This window comes from Symphalangus syndactylus, chromosome 17 (genome assembly GCF_028878055.3).
Source record: "Symphalangus syndactylus isolate Jambi chromosome 17, NHGRI_mSymSyn1-v2.1_pri, whole genome shotgun sequence".
Lineage (NCBI taxonomy): Eukaryota > Metazoa > Chordata > Mammalia > Primates > Hylobatidae > Symphalangus > Symphalangus syndactylus.
The window spans coordinates 97,026,245-97,044,040 of record NC_072439.2 but is presented as its reverse complement, the minus strand read 5'-3'; the positions used below and the strand labels follow the sequence as shown (position 1 = coordinate 97,044,040).

At 38.1% G+C, this 17,796-nt stretch overlaps 1 protein-coding gene across 5 annotated transcripts in view; it reads left to right on the top strand.

Moving 5' to 3' along the window:
* ACAP2 (ArfGAP with coiled-coil, ankyrin repeat and PH domains 2) overlaps window positions 1–17,796 on the top strand; it is a 175,459-nt gene that overhangs the window by 136,845 nt on the left and 20,818 nt on the right. For 3 of the 5 annotated variants that reach the window (XM_063622162.1, XM_063622161.1, XM_063622165.1), the window contains 8 exons: window positions 2,828–2,879; window positions 4,346–4,446; window positions 5,048–5,153; window positions 9,882–10,090; window positions 10,414–10,483; window positions 15,070–15,161; window positions 16,805–16,989; window positions 17,400–17,504. In XM_063622162.1, the coding sequence (XP_063478232.1) occupies window positions 2,828–2,879; window positions 4,346–4,446; window positions 5,048–5,153; window positions 9,882–10,090; window positions 10,414–10,483; window positions 15,070–15,161; window positions 16,805–16,989; window positions 17,400–17,504 (920 nt within the window). The remainder of the gene's footprint in view (window positions 1–2,827; window positions 2,880–4,345; window positions 4,447–5,047; window positions 5,154–9,881; window positions 10,091–10,413; window positions 10,484–15,069; window positions 15,162–16,804; window positions 16,990–17,399; window positions 17,505–17,796) is intronic. The other 2 variants (XM_063622164.1, XM_063622163.1) reach the window with 1 other exon arrangement.

Sequence of the window (17,796 nt, the reverse complement as noted above, 5' to 3'; positions counted from 1 at the left end):
AATCGCTTGAACTCAGGAGGCAGAGGTTGCAGTGAGCCGAGATCGTGCCATTGCACTCCAACCTGGGCAACAGAGTGAGACTCCATCTCAAAAACAAAAAACAAAAAACTGTCTTGTATTTTGGCTTTGTGGTCAGTTTCTGAATCCAAAGTTAAGTATTTTTTCTATATTTCACAGTCCATGAGCTGTTTTTAAGTCTTACTTTTCCTTTTCTTAGAAATGTTAATAACAACTAGGGTGGGGCGTGGTGACTCACGCCTGTAGTCCCAGCACTTTGGGAGGCCAAGGTGGGTGGATCATTTGAGACCAGGAGTTAGAGACCAGCCTGGCCAACATGTTAAAACCTCGTATTTACTAAAAATACAAAAATTAGCAGGGTGCGGTGGCGTGTGTCTGTAACCCCAGCTACTTGGGAGGCTAAGGTACCAGAATCGCTTGAACCCAGGAAGTGGAAGTTTCAGTGAGCCAAGATCGCACCCCTGCACTCCAGCTTGGGCGACAGAGTGAGACTCTGCTTCAAAACAAACAAAAAAAAACCAATGAAATGTTAATAACAACTAGGATTATTCTATAGAAATAATTAAAAATTATATTCCCTTTTACTTACCTGATTAAAGTTTTGGTCAATGTTACTAGTTTTTTTTTATTTATAATAGCAATGGAGGAGTGACAGTGTCGTAAGACACGCAAATCTTAGTATAATAATTGAAAAAATGTTTTCTACCTAGGATATATGATATTTTTCCTTAAGAGATGTAAAATTAAGAGTTTATATTTTCTTTCCTCAGTTTATAAAAACTGATGTTATGAAAACGTCATTCAGAAGCAGATAGATGGCAGAGGAACTGGGTTTCAGAAATACATGTGATCCTTAGAGTTAATAATCAGAGGGATAGGTCTTTGACAACAACATAAGTTTTAATATAGCGTTTTGATACTATTTTTAGAAGATATTGTCCTAAGATGCAGCTGATCAAGAGCGTGAAAAGTTTACCTAAGTGTGTTTTTTGTTGTTGTTCAGTAAAACTCTTGATAGATTTCATCAAATTACAGAATTTACTACGATATAAAACAAATGATTTTGTATTACTACAGTTCACCCTACTTCAAATGATTTTTACGTAAACACTTTCATCAGTATCAGAGATTGTTTCCATTGCATGTCATCCCATGTGGCAGGGTTGCACCATTTTGTTTGTTTGTAGGTATTTCCTTAACATTTCTAACAACTATCTGTCCCAAAGTAAAGAAACCCAGAAGTTCTTCCTTTTCTAGCCTACCTCTTGATGATTTGCATTTAGAGGCAACCCAGCTCATTTTATCTAGATGCTTATTTAACAAATATCTTTTTTAATGGTAATGGTGATTCCTCTTTAAGTGGCAAGAAAACCTAAACAGTCTGTCTAGTAAATGGCTTAAAAGTGGAAAAGCATCTTCTAGTCATGAGATGAGAACAGCTTTGGATAATTAACTTAATTTTTAAAAATAGCAATTCTAAATGTCTAAATACAATTTCTAATGCTTCATATTAGTATCAATGAAAAGGTAGAATATCTGCTAATTGATTAATAACTAATGTTACAATAGAAATCATCTTACATGAAACTAATTTTAAAATAATGATTCAAATACTGTTTTACCTTTCATGCTTGATAAGAAGTTTTGCTTTCTTTTCTGAATGGCTTTTGGCTGTGAATTTTTTTATGCCTTTAGGTCTTTTATTGTTTTAATAAATTAGAATTAGTAAATACGTAATATATAGCTTAGATTTTTCTTCTAAAAAAGATAGTAAATTGTTTGCCTAATAATTTACAGTAATGAGCAGAACCATATAAATAGTTGAGTGAATCATTTATAGTAATAACTTTGATTATTTTACTTAGGAGTATTTTATATGAAAGTAAGGCCAAGCTAATTTGTGATTATCTCTTGTTAGATGTCGTTTCTGACATGATTAGTTTTCTGTTTTGCTTATCAAATCAAACCCTTACTGAATTATCTGCTGAAAGGTTGAAAATAAAGCACAATTTATTTCAATGTTTTTCTGTATACAAGTGGATTTTTTTTTTTTTTTTTTTTTTTTATTGAGACGGAGTCTTGCTCGGTCGCCCAGGCTGGAGTGCAGTGGTGTGATCTTGGCTTACTGCAACCTCCGCCTCCCGGGTTCAAGCGATTCTCCTGCCTCAGCCTCCTGAGTAGCTAGGATTACAGGTGCCTGCCGCCATGCCCGGCTAATTTTGTATATTTTATTAGAGGCTGGGTTTCACCATGTTGGTCAGGCTGGTCTCGAACTCCTGACCTCAGGTGATCGACTTGCTTTGGCCTTACCTCAGGTAACCTGACCTCAGGTGATCCACTCGCTTTGCTGGGATTAACAGGCGTGAGCCACTGTGCCTGGCCACAAGTGGATACTTTTATTCACAATATACATTTATGCCAACTTTATGAGAAAAGCAATTATTTCTGGGGAAAGAGTTCAGTTATTTTTAAGGAACCTCAAAAACTGTAAATTTGTACTTTAAAACAGTTATTATTTGGTGATAGTATAAAGGATAACTGCTTTTGTTAGGATCTAAATTTGTGACATGAAATTAATCAAAATGTAGTACTTTAATTTTCCTAACCTGTGGTTTTAAAACGTTTGTTCTTTACTTTCAATAGTTTTCCCATATTAGAATCAGTTTATATAAAGCAAAATAATACAGTGGACTTCTCAAAACATAATTACCACAATGTGATTTCCAGTGCTTTCTCAAATATTTCATTTCTAACAACAATGGAAATAAATTATGTTTATGAAAACTTAATCTATTTTGTGTTTCTGTAGGCGCTGGTTTTCAATACAGAATAATCAGTTGGTTTACCAGAAAAAATTTAAGGTAGGTGTTAGTAAGTGAAACACCAATGAGTTACCAATTTCAGTTATTTATCTCTTTGTTTTGGTAAACATTGAAGTCTATACATACTCACATGTGTAAAATTAATGTAATTATTTATTAGTTTTATGTTTGAGCAGGTATAAGAGGACTCTAGGGTGGAAAATATCAACACTTAATTCTTAAAAGCAAAGTGATTTTGAATCCTGGGTTCTTAATTCCTTGCTTTGAGATGGATTTTTCTGGGTCACAGGATTTTTAAAAATGTTTTGGTAGCTTTTAAATGGTATATATTAGTTGTACATACTTTTGTGGTACATGTGCTATTTTGATACTTGTATACAATGTGTGATGATCAAATCAGGGTAACTGGGGTATCCATCACCTCAAACATTTTTGTCTTAGGAACATTACAAATCTCCTCTCCTAGCTGTTTTGAAATGTACAACATACTTTTATTTCTTTATATGTATCTTTGTCTAGTCCATGACAGAAATAACACTGCCATTCCATAGCACTATTTTGAAGATGAAAGAGAGGGTGCCTTTTAAATAATGTCACAGTAGGGCCAAAGGTGATAAGACAGAATGGCTAAAAATTACATTAATTAAAATGTAAGCTGAAAGTAATTTAAATAGAACCCCTTAAATTTGTTAATATCGTTTTATATGTTTGTTTTCCTGAACCTTAGTTTAAGGATGAGGACGTTTTATTTATGGGAAAGACATATTGGGATTACATATGAGTTGAGAATATTAAAATAACTAGAAACAAAAGAAGGAATCATTAGTTAATGGATAACTTGCTTTTCACCTAGTTACTTTTTATGAATGATACTCTGTAAACTGCAGATTTCAAATCTCTACTCTTGAGATGACACAATATGAAATTTTATTTGCTTGGTTCTGTGGTAGCAGGTTTGTATGACAGAAGCTCTTTAATCAGCTAATTAGTTCATGGTTTCTTCTATTCTGATAAACTTGGTTTTGAATTTATATTTTTATTAAACGGTAGAAAGTGATAAAATCTTTGATTCTCTTAGATATTTTAAGAAGTTATAGCTTTCTTTGAGGTATTTAAAACTTGACTGAATAAAAGCTTCTCTTCTGGAGGAAAGTAGCTTTTATTATATGTGAGTGGGGACCAGGAGAGTGGATGTAAAAGAAAATGGAAGAAAAGCCACAGAACATTAACATTTATTGAGCATCTACTAAGTATCAAGTGTTGGACTAGGCTCTTTATATGTAAACAATTTCATTTAATCTCTGAATAATTTATGAGATAGATACAGTTATTAACAGGACAAAATTACTTTTTTGTCTATATTGATAACCCCTATCTGTTTGTAAAATAAAATATAAATCTTGAAAATTAGACCAGTTATGCCAAGTAATATTTTTAAGTATTTCATTATTGGTAGTATTAAAACCTAAGTGGAAAAATATGGAAATTTGGTTTCCCCACTATAGGATAATCCGACTGTAGTAGTTGAAGACCTCAGGCTCTGCACAGTGAAACATTGTGAAGACATAGAGCGACGATTCTGCTTTGAGGTGGTCTCGCCAACAAAGTAAGTGGTTCTAAAGGATCTGTGATTTGCTTTTGTGTTTTTATAGTTTGTCTTAAAGAACTTTCCAGAGTAGAGAAATTTGCATTTGTCTGTAATTGTGCTAAAGAGAAAAAAAAGTTTTAAAAGTAAATTTCAGTAATTAATGGTTACAGATATTATAGTCAGATATTTATGTAACTTCTACCATTTATCCTATACTTTAAATTCCATAAAGGTGATTTATGTGCTCATGTGAAAGTTTTAGCTATTATGATGATGAATTGAAATCATACGAGTTTCTTTGATAGCTATCATTTTATATTTGTACCTAGTAGAAAAAAATGAGTATTTCTATGTTTATATGGTAAATTTAAGAGGTTTTTTTTTAATATTCAGTGATGGGTTATTTGTTTTTAAGAGATAATTTGTTTCATTGGTACCTTGATTTCTTCGTTAACATACTTTGCCCTAAAGATACATGAAATAAAACCTTTTTTCAAGAAATTATATATATTTTTGGCTAGAAAATTATTCAGTAGCAAAGTGGAAAAAATATAAAGCTTATAGGGTGTTTTTGGCATTAACTTAGTGTCTGAGAAAACAATATGTTATTTCCTTTTAGAAGTTGTATGCTCCAGGCAGATTCCGAAAAGCTGCGCCAGGCATGGATTAAGGCTGTTCAGACCAGTATTGCTACTGCTTATAGAGAGAAGGGTGATGAATCAGAGGTTAGTAGAGGTATTAGCAATACCAAATAATATATTGCCAAAATTCTTGATTTTAGTTGCAACATTATATGACTCTATGTAGCATCGTTTTTTATGGAAGATGATTTTATGTAATTGAAATGAGTTTTATTTTTAAAATCTGCATTTAATTTTTTTGTTTATTTCTCTTTATTTCACTTACCATTTTATGTCAGTATTTGTGAATCTATGTTTATTTTAATATTTGAATATATGAACCAGATTGGAATAAGGTATTTCCCTGTTAGTGTTTTTCCCCAGAAGTATTGTGCCATTTTAGTTAATTATAAAATAAAATAATGATCAGGAAAGGTATTTAAAACTGAATGAAAGCAAAAAAGGGAAGCATAATATTGTCTCTTAGGTGAAGGCCCCTTAAAAAGATAAGGTGAATGTGGAAACTTAGGTCATAGTCTGGCCGCAGTTTCTCAAAGAGCTTACCAAGAAAGTCTTTTGGGCAACTCAGTGAGTGAGTAAATGAGTCCTGAGAAATGGAACTCAACACTTTTGGGTCATCTGGCAAGACTGGCGTAGGTTTAGTGATAGATAATTGTTGGGAGTATGGTTAGGGGGATTGATTGCTCTCTAAATTGTATTCCAAAACTTACCGTGGCCAACTTCCAGCTCCCAAATATAGGTCAAAGCAGAACCTTTTTAGGCATGGGATTGTGGGGGACGACTAACTTGATCCAAGCCAAAAGACATAGAGATGAAAGTAGGAATTTGATCAGTAGCCAAGTTTACGTGAACTTGTCTGGGTACAAATGATGGGAACATTGACGAAGGGCATGTTGGCAAAGATAGCCCTCAATATGTCTGTCTCTAGAATGACACTTCTCCAATCTGGACCAGTTGCTCCCTAAGCCTGTAGCATGGCTGTCAGTCTGGGATTTCCTTACAAAATCATTTCTGGAGTTTCTTCTGTTTCCTGTATCCCATATCTTTCTCCTTCTTGACTTAAGAAAAACTTAAATACTTTCTCCAGTAGCTTCCTGAAAATGAGGCATTTGTGATTCCATGCGTGTCTGAAAATGTCTTGATTCTGTCCTCATATTTGATTGGTAGTTTGGCTGGGTATTTTAAGATTGGAAATAATCTTGAGAATTTTAACAGCATTGTTTGTTTTTTTAGTTTCCAGTGTTGATGTTGAAGCTTTTTGTATTAATGATCTGTTGTATTTCTCCTCTCCAGTTTCTCTGGGTTTTTTGGATTGGTATTATGATTTTCTTATTTTTGTGTCCGTGTGTGTTGTTTTGCTCTACTTTCTGGGAAATCTTTTCAGTTAATCTTCCGAGTCTTCCATTGAATATTTCAGTTCTGCTAGCACATATTTAATTTCCAAGAGCTGTGTTTGTTCACTAAATGTTTATAAATATAGACCTGTTCTTTCTTCATGGAATCAGTGTTACAGCTGTGGTTCTTAACCATCATTGCATACTATGATGTCACCATACAGGGAGCTTAAAAAACCCCCATTGCTTAGGTACCACCCCAGAACACTTGAATGGAGTTGGGCATCAATACTTTCACAAGCTTCCTGGGTTAGTTCCATGAACAACCAATGTTGAGAGCTATTGCGTTAGAGGCTTCCTTTGGCTATCTCATTATAAGTGTTAGGCACTAAAAACTTCTTTGGAAGCTCTGATCCTAAAATTAGGACTTTGTTGGCTGGCCTTTGTCTAAGTCTGGACCATTTGTTGAGGAACAACCATCGTCAGGGTCTTTTTGAGTCTTTTCGGCTGATGTGATTTCCCAGAGAAGACTCATTGATCTCCTGCATAGGTGTGAGGGATTGGTGGGGAGCTAAGCGCTGGGTATCTTAGCATATTGTATGTATATGTTCACTTAATCCTCTGGCTTCCACCTTTCAGGTGAAGTTGATCCAGAGACTCTCTGTTTTAATCCTCCAGAGAATAACTTCCAGTCATTGTGTTTGTGTAGAGAGCAGTCATCCCCTAGTGGCATGGAGATGGGGGGCAGCGACAGTAGGATTGAACTGTCCTGCTTAAACAATCATTCCTCCTATTAATACTTTTGTGAATTGGTGTCATATTCAGTGCTGTGTTCCTCGAAGTGGCTGACCCAAGTTATGCTGTGTTTGTGTACTTAGTTCTCTAATTTGGTGCAAAAACATTAGCATATAGAGAAAACTTGGGAACGAACCAACGTGATTCCTGTAATACAGTATTGATATTCTTTCCTTATGTAATTGCTCATTAGCTAATTCCCATTATCGAACATGTTCTGGTAAAACAAATATTTGTTTCTTAAAATTTCGGAATAATCCTAAACTTACAGGGAAGTTTTTTTTTGTTTTTTTGAGATGGAGTCTCACTCCATTGCCCAGGCTGGTGTGCAGGGGCCCCATCTCGGCTCACTGCAACTTCCACCTCCCAGGTTCAAGCGATTCTCCTGCCTCAGCCTCCCCAGTAGCTAGGATTACAGGCGTGTGCCACCATGCCCGGCTAATTTTTTTTTGTATTTTTAGTAGAGACAGGGTTTCACCGTATTGGCCGGGCTGCTCTCGAACTCCTGACCTCGTGATCCACCGACCTCGGCTTCCCAAAGTGCTGAGATTACAGGCATGAGCTACTATTCCTGACCTGAAATGTTTTTAAACCAGAAGACTTTTTATAGACCATATCTGTCATTGTTTAGGATCTAAGTACCACATCTTTGTATTTGGTCATTATGGCCATGTAGTGGGATGGCGGGGAGACACAGTCTTGCGCTGTTTCCCATTCTGGAATGCAGTGGTGTGATCATAGTTCACGGCAGCCTTGACCTCCTGGGCTCAAGCAATCCTCCTACCTCAGTCTCCTGAGTAGCTGGGACCACAGGTGTATACCACCATGTCTAGCTCATTTGTATGTATGTATGTATGTATGTATGTATTTATGTACATATGATGGAGTCTCACTCTGTCACCCAGGCTGGAGTGCAGTGTCATGATCTTGGCTCACTGCAACCTCTGCCTCCTGGGTTTAAGTGATTCTCATGCCTCAGCCTCCTGAGTAGCTGGGATCACAGGTGTGCACCACTATGCCTAGCTAATTTGTATGTATGTATGTATTTACGTACATATGATGGAGTCTCACTCTGTCACCCAGGCTGGAGTGCAGTGGCATGATCTTGGCTTACTACAACAGCCTGCTCCCGGGTTTAAGCAATTCTCATGCCTCAGCCTTCTGAGTAGCTGGGACCACAGGTGTATACCACCATGTCTAGCTCATTTGTATGTATGTATGTATGTATGTATGTATGTATTTATGTACATATGATCGAGTCTCACTCTGTCACCCAGGCTGGAGTGCAGTGTCATGATCTTGGCTCACTGCAACCTCTGCCTCCTGGGTTTAAGTGATTCTCATGCCTCAGCCTCCTGAGTAGCTGGGATCACAGGTGTGCACCACTATGCCTAGATAATTTGTATGTATGTATGTATTTACGTACATATGATGGAGTCTCACTCTGTCACCCAGGCTGGAGTGCAGTGGCATGATCTTGGCTTACTACAACAGCCCGCTCCCGGGTTTAAGCAATTCTCATGCCTCAGCCTTCTGAGTAGCTGGGACCACAGGTGTGTGCCACCATGCCTAGCTAATTTGTATGTTTGTATGTTTGTATGTTTGTATGTATGTATGTATGTATTTACACTCATATGACGGGAGTCTCACTCTGTCACCCAGGTTGGAGTCTCACTCTCTCAACATGATCTTGGCTCACTGCAACCTCTGTCTCCTGGGTTTAAGCGATTCTCATGCCTCAGCCTCCTGAGTAGCTGGGATCACAGGTGTGTGCCACCACACCCAGCTAATTTTTTTGTATTTTTAGTAGAGACAGGGTTTCACTGTGTTGGCCAGCCTGGTCTTGAACTCCTGGCCTAAAGTGATCCACCTGCCTCAGCCTCCCAAAGTGTTGGGATTACAGACATGAGCCATTGTGCCCAGACATATTATTTTTTAGAGACAGGCTCTTGCTCTGTTGCCCAGGCTGATCTTGAACACCTGGATCCAAGTGATCCTCCCGCTTCAGCTTCCTAAAGTGCTGGGATTACAGGTGTGAGACACCGCTCTCGGCCAAAAAATTAACTTTTTGTTAATCAGCCATCTTTTGCTTTTCTTCTCTTTTATCTAATATCCCTTGAAGTTTTAAACATTGTATGTTCTATATTGGATTCACTCTGTAGTTATAATTATGTAGTTGATCGCTTCTTTACTATTTATATAAGCTCATACCTTTCCTAGTTACTCACTGCAGTAATTAACTTGCTTTATCCCTGAGAGGTCTGAAAAAAAACAATGACCAGTGTAAAGTTTATTGAACGCCTTGGAAAAGTGTGGTATAAAACAATAATATGTATTTCATTCTTGAGTTTGAATAATCCCTTACATATTTCCTCTGTCTCCACCCTGCATGTTAGACTGGTGTTCCCTTTCTCTCTGACTTCATCTTTTGTACATATGTTCATTGTGTCATTTATTATACATAATTTTAAATGTTTACACGTTTCTCCCCACTGGAATAAAAGCTCACTGATGGAAGAACCTACATCTTTTTATCTGTGAATTTCTAGCTAGAATATTGTCTGGCTTATGCCTGTAACAGGCCTTTAATTTATTGATTGGAAGCTTTAGTTTGGAGCATGTAGTGTGCAACAAAGTATTTCAATCTTTCTTTTTTAAAAACAAGAATTCTTAATTCTTTTAGAAGCTGGATAAGAAATCATCTCCATCCACAGGAAGCCTAGATTCTGGAAATGAGTCAAAAGAGAAATTATTGAAAGGAGAAAGTGCGCTTCAGCGGGTTCAGTGTATCCCTGGCAATGCCAGCTGTTGTGACTGTGGCCTGGCAGATCCGCGGTGGGCCAGCATCAACCTGGGCATCACCTTGTGTATCGAGTGCTCCGGAATTCACCGGTGGGTAGGCCTCCCCAGGATGAGAATTTCTCCTTTTGGATAAACACAGATTGAAATGGTTATGTTTCACTCGTTAGCTGCCCTTTTCCACCTCCCTAATTTAATCACCAGTTTGTATCTTTGTACCTTTTAAGAAGTAGTTAAAATCCTGGTTTGTAAAAGCTTTTGAGGACTTTGGCTCATCATTCATTATTAAACAGAAGATCTGTGCCTATATGTGTGTGTTGAGGGCTTTATTAGAGCCTGTGTCACGTTAAAAAAGAATTTGCGCAAATATGCAAACTGAGACTTGATAGTAATGCAGTCATCTTTTTTCCACTTAGGAGCCTTGGGGTTCATTTTTCAAAAGTACGATCTTTAACTTTAGACACCTGGGAGCCAGAACTTTTAAAGGTAAAAAAAAATTTTGCTTTAAAATATTTCATATTTTCACATGAAAGTGAAGATTTTAGAATCTTGGTTTACAAATGTATGAGTTCTTCATGCTAACAATGTATGCTAGCTAAATTGTATTGAAACACATCTGAGGCTATTTTGGCAAATCTGGTGTTTTCATTATAAGTTTTAAAAATGGCTACATTTGGCTGGGCGCAGTGGCTAACGCCTGTAATCCCAGCACTTTAGGAAGCCGAGGCGGGCGGATCATGAGGTCAGGAGATGGAGACCATCCTGGCTAACACGGTGAAACTCCGTCTCTACTAAAAAATACAAAAAATTAGCCAGGCGTGGTGGTGGGTGCCTGTAGTCCCAGCTACTCGGGAGGCTGAGGCAGGAGAATGGCGTGAACCCGGGAGGCAGAGCTTGCAGTGAGCCGAGATTGCACCACTGCACTCCAGCCTGGGCGACAGCGTGACTCCGTCTCAAAAAAGAAAAAAAAAAAGAAAAAAAAAGGCTATATTTATATATAGAACTCTTAACTCCAGGTTAGTTCACTGTTCTTGTTTTCCTTGAGACAAGGTCTTCTCGCTCCCTTGTGCAGGCTGTGTAGTGGCACCGTCACAGCTTATTGCAGCCTGGACTTCCTTGGCTCAAAGAATCCTTGTGCCGCAGACCCCCCAAGCAATTGACACCACAGATGCATGCCACCATGCCCAGCTAATTTTTGTATTTTTTGTAGAGACAGGGTTTCACCATGTTGCCCAGACTGGCCTTATACTCCTGGGCTCAAGCAGTCCATCTACCTTGGCCTTCCAAAGTGCTGGGACTACAGGTGTGAGCCACTACCCTTGGCCCAGTTCAGATTCTATGTCTTTTTTTTTTTTTAAAGACGGAGTCTTGCTCTGTCGCCCAGGCTGGAGTGCAGTGGCGCAACCTCGGCTCACTGCAAGCTCCGCCTCCCGGGTTCACGCCATTCTCCTGCCTCAGCCTCTCCGAGTAGCTGGGACTACAGGTGCCCGCCACCACGCCCGGCTAATTTTTTGTATTTTTAGTAGAGATAGGGTTTCACTGTGGTCTCAATCTCCTGACCTCGTGATCCGCCCGCCTCGGCCTCCCAAAGTGCTGGGATTACAAGTGTGAGCCACCGCGCCCGGCCTGTATGTCTTAATTTTAATCTTTTCTGATTAGATTCTTATTAAATATATAAGAGGTCTATTGCTATACTAAACTTTATAATGGATTAGAAAAGTTTTTGACACCATTGTGTTGTTTTAGCATAGGATGATTTGCAAATTTACATTTGTCAGGTTAGGAGTCATCATACCAAGTCTTCCTTTTTTCCCTGTGTCTAAGAATTTATATCTATGAAAATGTCATAAATAATTTTAGACCACTACCGGTTTCTGATAAGATTTACAAAATTCGAAATAGTAGTATAATCCTTTTAATTCCTGCCATCGAGTTTACCACATTGTAGAAAATAGATGAGTTTAAGGGTTGGAGTATATACTCACTTGTTTCTGTCTGAAACTTGTGGCCGGGTGCAGTGGCTCATGCCTGTAATCCCAGCACTTTGGGAGGCCAAAGTGGGTGGATCACTTGAGGTCAGGAGTTTGAAACCAGCCTTGCCAACATGGTGAAACTCTGTCTCTATTAAAAATACAAAAATTAGCCGGGCGTGGTGGCACGTGCCTGTAGTCCCAGCTACTCGAGAGGCTGAGGCAGGAGAATTGCTTGAATCCAGGAATCCAGGAGGCAGAGGTTGCAGTTAGCCAAGATTGCACCACTGCACTCCAGCCTGGGAGACAGAGGAAGACTGTGTCTCAAAAAAAAAAAAAAAAAAAAAAAAAAAAAAAAAAGTAGAAACTAATTCCCATTCTTTTTAAAATAGAATGTTTTTTATTTTTTTGAAATTCACTCATTTTTATAAGAATATTTTTCAAATTTTAATCATAGTATATTGTGAATTTATTTAGTGTAGAGTAGAAAATGTGTGCCTAACTCTTGATATTTTTTCCAAATTCTCTTTTTTTTTTGAGAGTCTCGCTGTGTCGCCCAAGCTGGAGTGCAGTGGTGCGATCTTGACTCACTGCAAGCTCCACCTCCCGGGTTCATGCCATTCTCCTCCCTCAGCTTCCTGAGTAGCTGAGACTACAGGTGCCCACCACCCCGCCCAGCTAATTTTTTGTATTTTTAGTAGAGGCAGAGTTTCACTGTCTTAGCCAGGATGGTCTTGATCTCCTGACCTCGTGATCCGCCCGCCTTGGCCTCCCAAAGTGGTGGGATTACAGGCGTGAGTCACTGCGCCCAGCCTTTTTTTTTTTTTTGAGACGGAGTCTCACTTTGTCACCCAGGCTGGGGTGCAGTGGTGCAATCTTGGTTCACTGCAATCTCCGTCTCCTGGGTTGGAGCAATTCTTGTGCCTCAGCCTCCCAAGTAATTTTTTTTTTTTTTTTGTAGTTTTTGTAGAGACGGGGTTTTGCCATGTTGCCAAGGCTGGTCTTGAACTCCTGGCCTCAAGTGATCTGCCTGCCTCGGCCTCCCAAAGTGCTGGGATTACAGGCATGAGCCACCACACCCAGGCAATTTTTCCAAATCCGTAACCAACTTTCTTAGCATCGGTAATTGAAAAATCCTTTCCTTTCCCATCATTTTCTTATTTTTCCTTTGCCTTACATTAACTTTCTTGTAAATAAGGTTGATTTCTGTGCTACTAGTCTTATGCAGTGATGTCTCACAGTACCAGTGCAGATTTTAAAGAAGACTTTATATATAATAATTAGTATCTTTACTTTAAAAATGAAAAATATGCTGTATAAAACTAGAAGTAATAATTGCTCAACGAAGGAATTAGCACATTTAAGATTTTTAAGAGGGGCTATGGGACGAGGGGAAAGAAAGTGACAGGGAGAGATAATAGAAACAATAAATGGAAGGCCAGGCGCAGTGGCTGACGCCTATAATCCCAGCACTTTGGGAGGCTGAGGCAGGCGGATCACCTGAGGTCCAGAGTTCGAGACCAGCCTGACCAACATGGAGAAACCCCATCTCTACTAAAAATACAAAATTAGCCGGGCGTGGTGGCGCATGCTTGTAATCCCAGCTACTTGGGAGGCTGAGGCAGGAGAATCGCTTGAACCTGGGAGGCGGAGGTTGCAGTGAGCCGAGATTGTGCCATTACACTCCAGCCTGGGCAACGAGAGGGAAACTCCATCTCAAAAAAAAAAAAAAAAAAAAGGAATAAATGGAAATGACAGAAGAGGGACATCATAGAAGTAATGGGACCTCAAAAAGGCTCATGATTAAGGAAAAGGAGAGAGGCTGGTGTGGTAGCTCATGCCTGTAATCCTAGCACTTTGAGAGGTCGAGGTGGGCAGATCATCCTTGATGTCAGGAGTTCGAGACCAGCCTGGCCAACATAGTGAAACCCTGTCTCTACTACAAATACAAAAACTAGCTGGGTGTGGTGGTGGCCATCTGTAATCCCAGCTACTCGGGAAGTTGAGGAAGGAGAATCACTTGAACCCAGGACGTGGAAGTTGCAGTGGGCCAAGATCATGCCACTGCACTCCAGCCTGGGTGATGGAGTGAGACTCTGTCCCCCCCCCCAAAAAAAAAAAAAAAAACAAAAAAAAAGAAGAGAGAAAGGGAAACCATTCTCTTGCCTATGAGAGTGCTCTTCCCAGGCTTCACTCCTGTTGTTGGGTCCAGAGAGCATTGTAATCCTCTTGTTATCTCATCCCAGGCCATGCCTGCTCCCACATCTCACCTGTCCCAACACTTCAACCTCTATTCTCTACATAGTGGTAATGTCATCTTAATGTGTATTAGCGTCCCTTTTACCTACATATGATTTTTCAGGGAAATGGTTTGGGTGATCTGCTCTTGGTAAAAATGTTTGTTTTTGTGGTCAAGCCTGGAATTGGGCATAACTAGAAGCAATAAGATTAGCCAAGAAGGTACAGATATAATTTATTAGTGAGGCAAGGAGAGCTTGAACAGAATTAAAGAGGTGAGTAACAGATGGAAAGGAAAATCTAAAAGAATTTGGAACATATAACTAGGAGTTGTTTGTTATCTGAAGACAGAACCCAACCCAAAAAGAGGTAAAAGTTCAAAAATAATTACCAGAAAGTTGTAAATTTGATAGATTTGCATATTTCTAGGAACTAGAGGTGAAAACTGAAAAGAATAGATAAAGTTTAACTTACTGTCCTAAGACTGGCTAGTACTTACCACACCTTACTGTGTAGATAATGCTTTGTTGTCATGCTTCCTACCTTACTTACTATGGACATAGAGATAGATACAATAGCTGTGATATGTGGCTAGATAGATACATAGATAAACTTGTAGAGAGAGAGAATGACTCTGGTGGGGGAGATAATCTTCTAGGTAATTTGGTGAAGAACAGCAAAGTGATAATATTACTCTCAGTTCTTGTCTCATTTTGTTTTAACATAAAACTTCTTTGTAGAATAAGCAACTGCAGAATACGCAAGGGAATTAGTTAACTGTACTTGCTTAAAGGATTTTTAAATTTTAGCTTATTTTAAGGTCTTCAATGTATAGCTTATTTTTCTATTTTTTTTGCCAAACAGCTTATGTGTGAGTTGGGGAATGATGTTATAAATCGAGTTTATGAAGCTAATGTGGAAAAAATGGGAATAAAGAAACCACAACCAGGACAAAGGTACTATTTCAGTTGTTTTTTTTTTTCCCCTAATTAGGGATATAGCTATGATTTTATTTCACTGTAGTAATTGATATATAACATTGAGACAAAGTGTTTAGAAGCAGTCATTACCACTTCTGTTCAAATGTTGGCTGTCTCTTTCTTTGGTATGTTAATTAGATAATTGTATTGAACAGATAATCAATTATAGTCTCTAGAGTAGAGAGATCTTAAAAATTAGGGCTCTACGTAGGAATGTAGAAACCCTTAACAGTCAGTTAAAGTAGACCAAAGTTCTGTCCATGGTAGCATTCAAAAAGGGATAATCTATTCATTACTGTCTCTAAGGATCAAGTTTCTGTTAACCTACAGTGAATAATTTTACATTGTTCATACTTAATTTAGCAAAGATTTGTTAATCACATAGTTTATGCATGGCATTATAATATTGAAGAACTAAAGATGGAAAGTTTGCCCCTGAAAGGGAGAGAGTACTTGACTGCTGTGTTTGAAATTAGTCTTCCAGGGCCGGGCGCGGTGGCTCACGCTTGTAATCCCAGCACTTTGGGAGGCCGAGGCGGGCGGATCACGAGGTCAGGAGATCGAGACCACGGTGAAACCCCGTCTCTACCAAAAATACAAAAAATTAGCCGGGCGTGTGTGGTGGCGGGCGCCTGTAGTCCCAGCTACTCGGAGAGGCTGAGGCAGGAGAATGGCGTGAACCCGGGAGGCGGAGCTTGCAGTGAGCCGAGATCGTGCCACTGCACTCCAGCCTGGGTGACAGAGCAAGACTCCGTCTCAAAAAAAAAAAAAAAAAAAAAAAAAGAAATTAGTCTTCCAATTCTGTATAAGGAGGGCTCATTGAATGAAGTGGCTAAGAGTTGGTACCTTCAACGCACATGATTTTTGTTGTTGATACTGATTTCAGTCTAAGTCTTTATGTATGACCAATTGTATTTGAAAGTTATTGCTGTCTAAACCAATACCATTTAAATCAGAATCTTAATTATTTGCTAAAACAAGACTGAGTTATTTCAGACCTTGAAATAGCCTTCTATTTTAACCAGAGACCTAAACTTTATAAGAGGATATAAGTAAAAAGTATAGAACAGATATGGCATTTTATGATGGTATCATAAATTAGAACTTTATTTCTTCTTAAATTAATAATGCTATGTGTTGTTTTAAAGTAGTCTTATGAAATATTATGGCCATCAATAGTGCTCGTCCAGTATGTGAAATAATTTATTTGAGTAAAAATGAAAATAAAGTTACTTTCTATAAATTTTTAAGTTTTTTTTTTTTTCCTGGCGATGTTTTCTAGTCTGCAAAAAGCATGAGGGGAGTATAGAAATGAATAGCACAGAAATTAAGAGAAGGGAAGAGTAGCATGTTAATACTTTCGATTTTTCAGTTAGGTTATTGTTTGTATTTCACTTGAGTGTGAAATCATGGTTCATTAGGTATTTGGAAGGAAAACATTATATATATATATATATATATATATATATATATATATATATATAATGTCACAGATTCGATTTTAACCAGTATTACATTCAGTGACTTTGTTTGAATATATTCCATATATAATGACTTGTTTTGGTATTAGCCATGCTAAGAGATTAAGCAAAACATCATGACATTTTTATGTCTATCAGACAGGAGAAGGAGGCATATATCAGAGCAAAATATGTGGAGAGGAAATTTGTGGATAAATATTCTATATCATTATCACCTCCTGAGCAGCAAAAAAAGTTTGTCTCTAAAAGTTCTGAAGAGAAGAGGCTGAGCATTTCTAAATTTGGGCCAGGGGACCAAGTCAGAGCATCTGCCCAAAGTTCAGGTATGGCAAACTTTCTTACTATGTCTATAGCTATTTTCTTAAGCTCAAATCACTTTTATAATCCCTGAACTAATAGCCATTGTCGTTTTTTTTTTTAATGTTAAAAACCTGTTCCCTTCTACATATTCTAAGAAAAACTGAATTTCTATGTCTTTAAAATAGTTAACTTTAAACAACTTCATAATATTTCACCTTTCTAGGTAATGTGTATATTCTAAGGAATAAAACTCCTTAAAATGCAAGGGGAGATGGGAATTATAAATCTGACATTTCAAAAGCCCTAAGTATCTGATTAACTACCTGATTTCCTTCCTATTTTTTCCTCCTAAATTTTTTCCCAGTAACGTTTTTTCCTGCCCTTTTCCCTTCTTATGGCCTGCTTTGTGCTTTGCTAACTTGCATGTCCCCAGTGATTGCTGTAAATAGCGACGAGGCCAGGCGGGAGTCTCTGTTTTGTCCTGATGAGCTAGATTCACTCTTCTCCTACTTTGATACTTCTTCAAAACTGCGTAGTAGTAAGTACTACTCTTGTGGAGCATTCCAAGTCTGTGCCAGTGGTCATTGTGCGGTGTGGCCATTTCTCTAGATGTTACCCATTGTCTCAGAATTACACGTTACTTACAGTCATATAATAAATTAAGCTCTTTACTACCCCGACATATTATGGAGTAATGAGATGTGTTACAACTCTGAAAATAAGTTTATTTTCAGGTTTTGTGATTGATTTATATCTCGATAAGCTAAGTGTTCAGAAGGGTTAAAATTATATTAAATGCATTCTCCTTGTGGTGCCTGAGTTCATGTTGA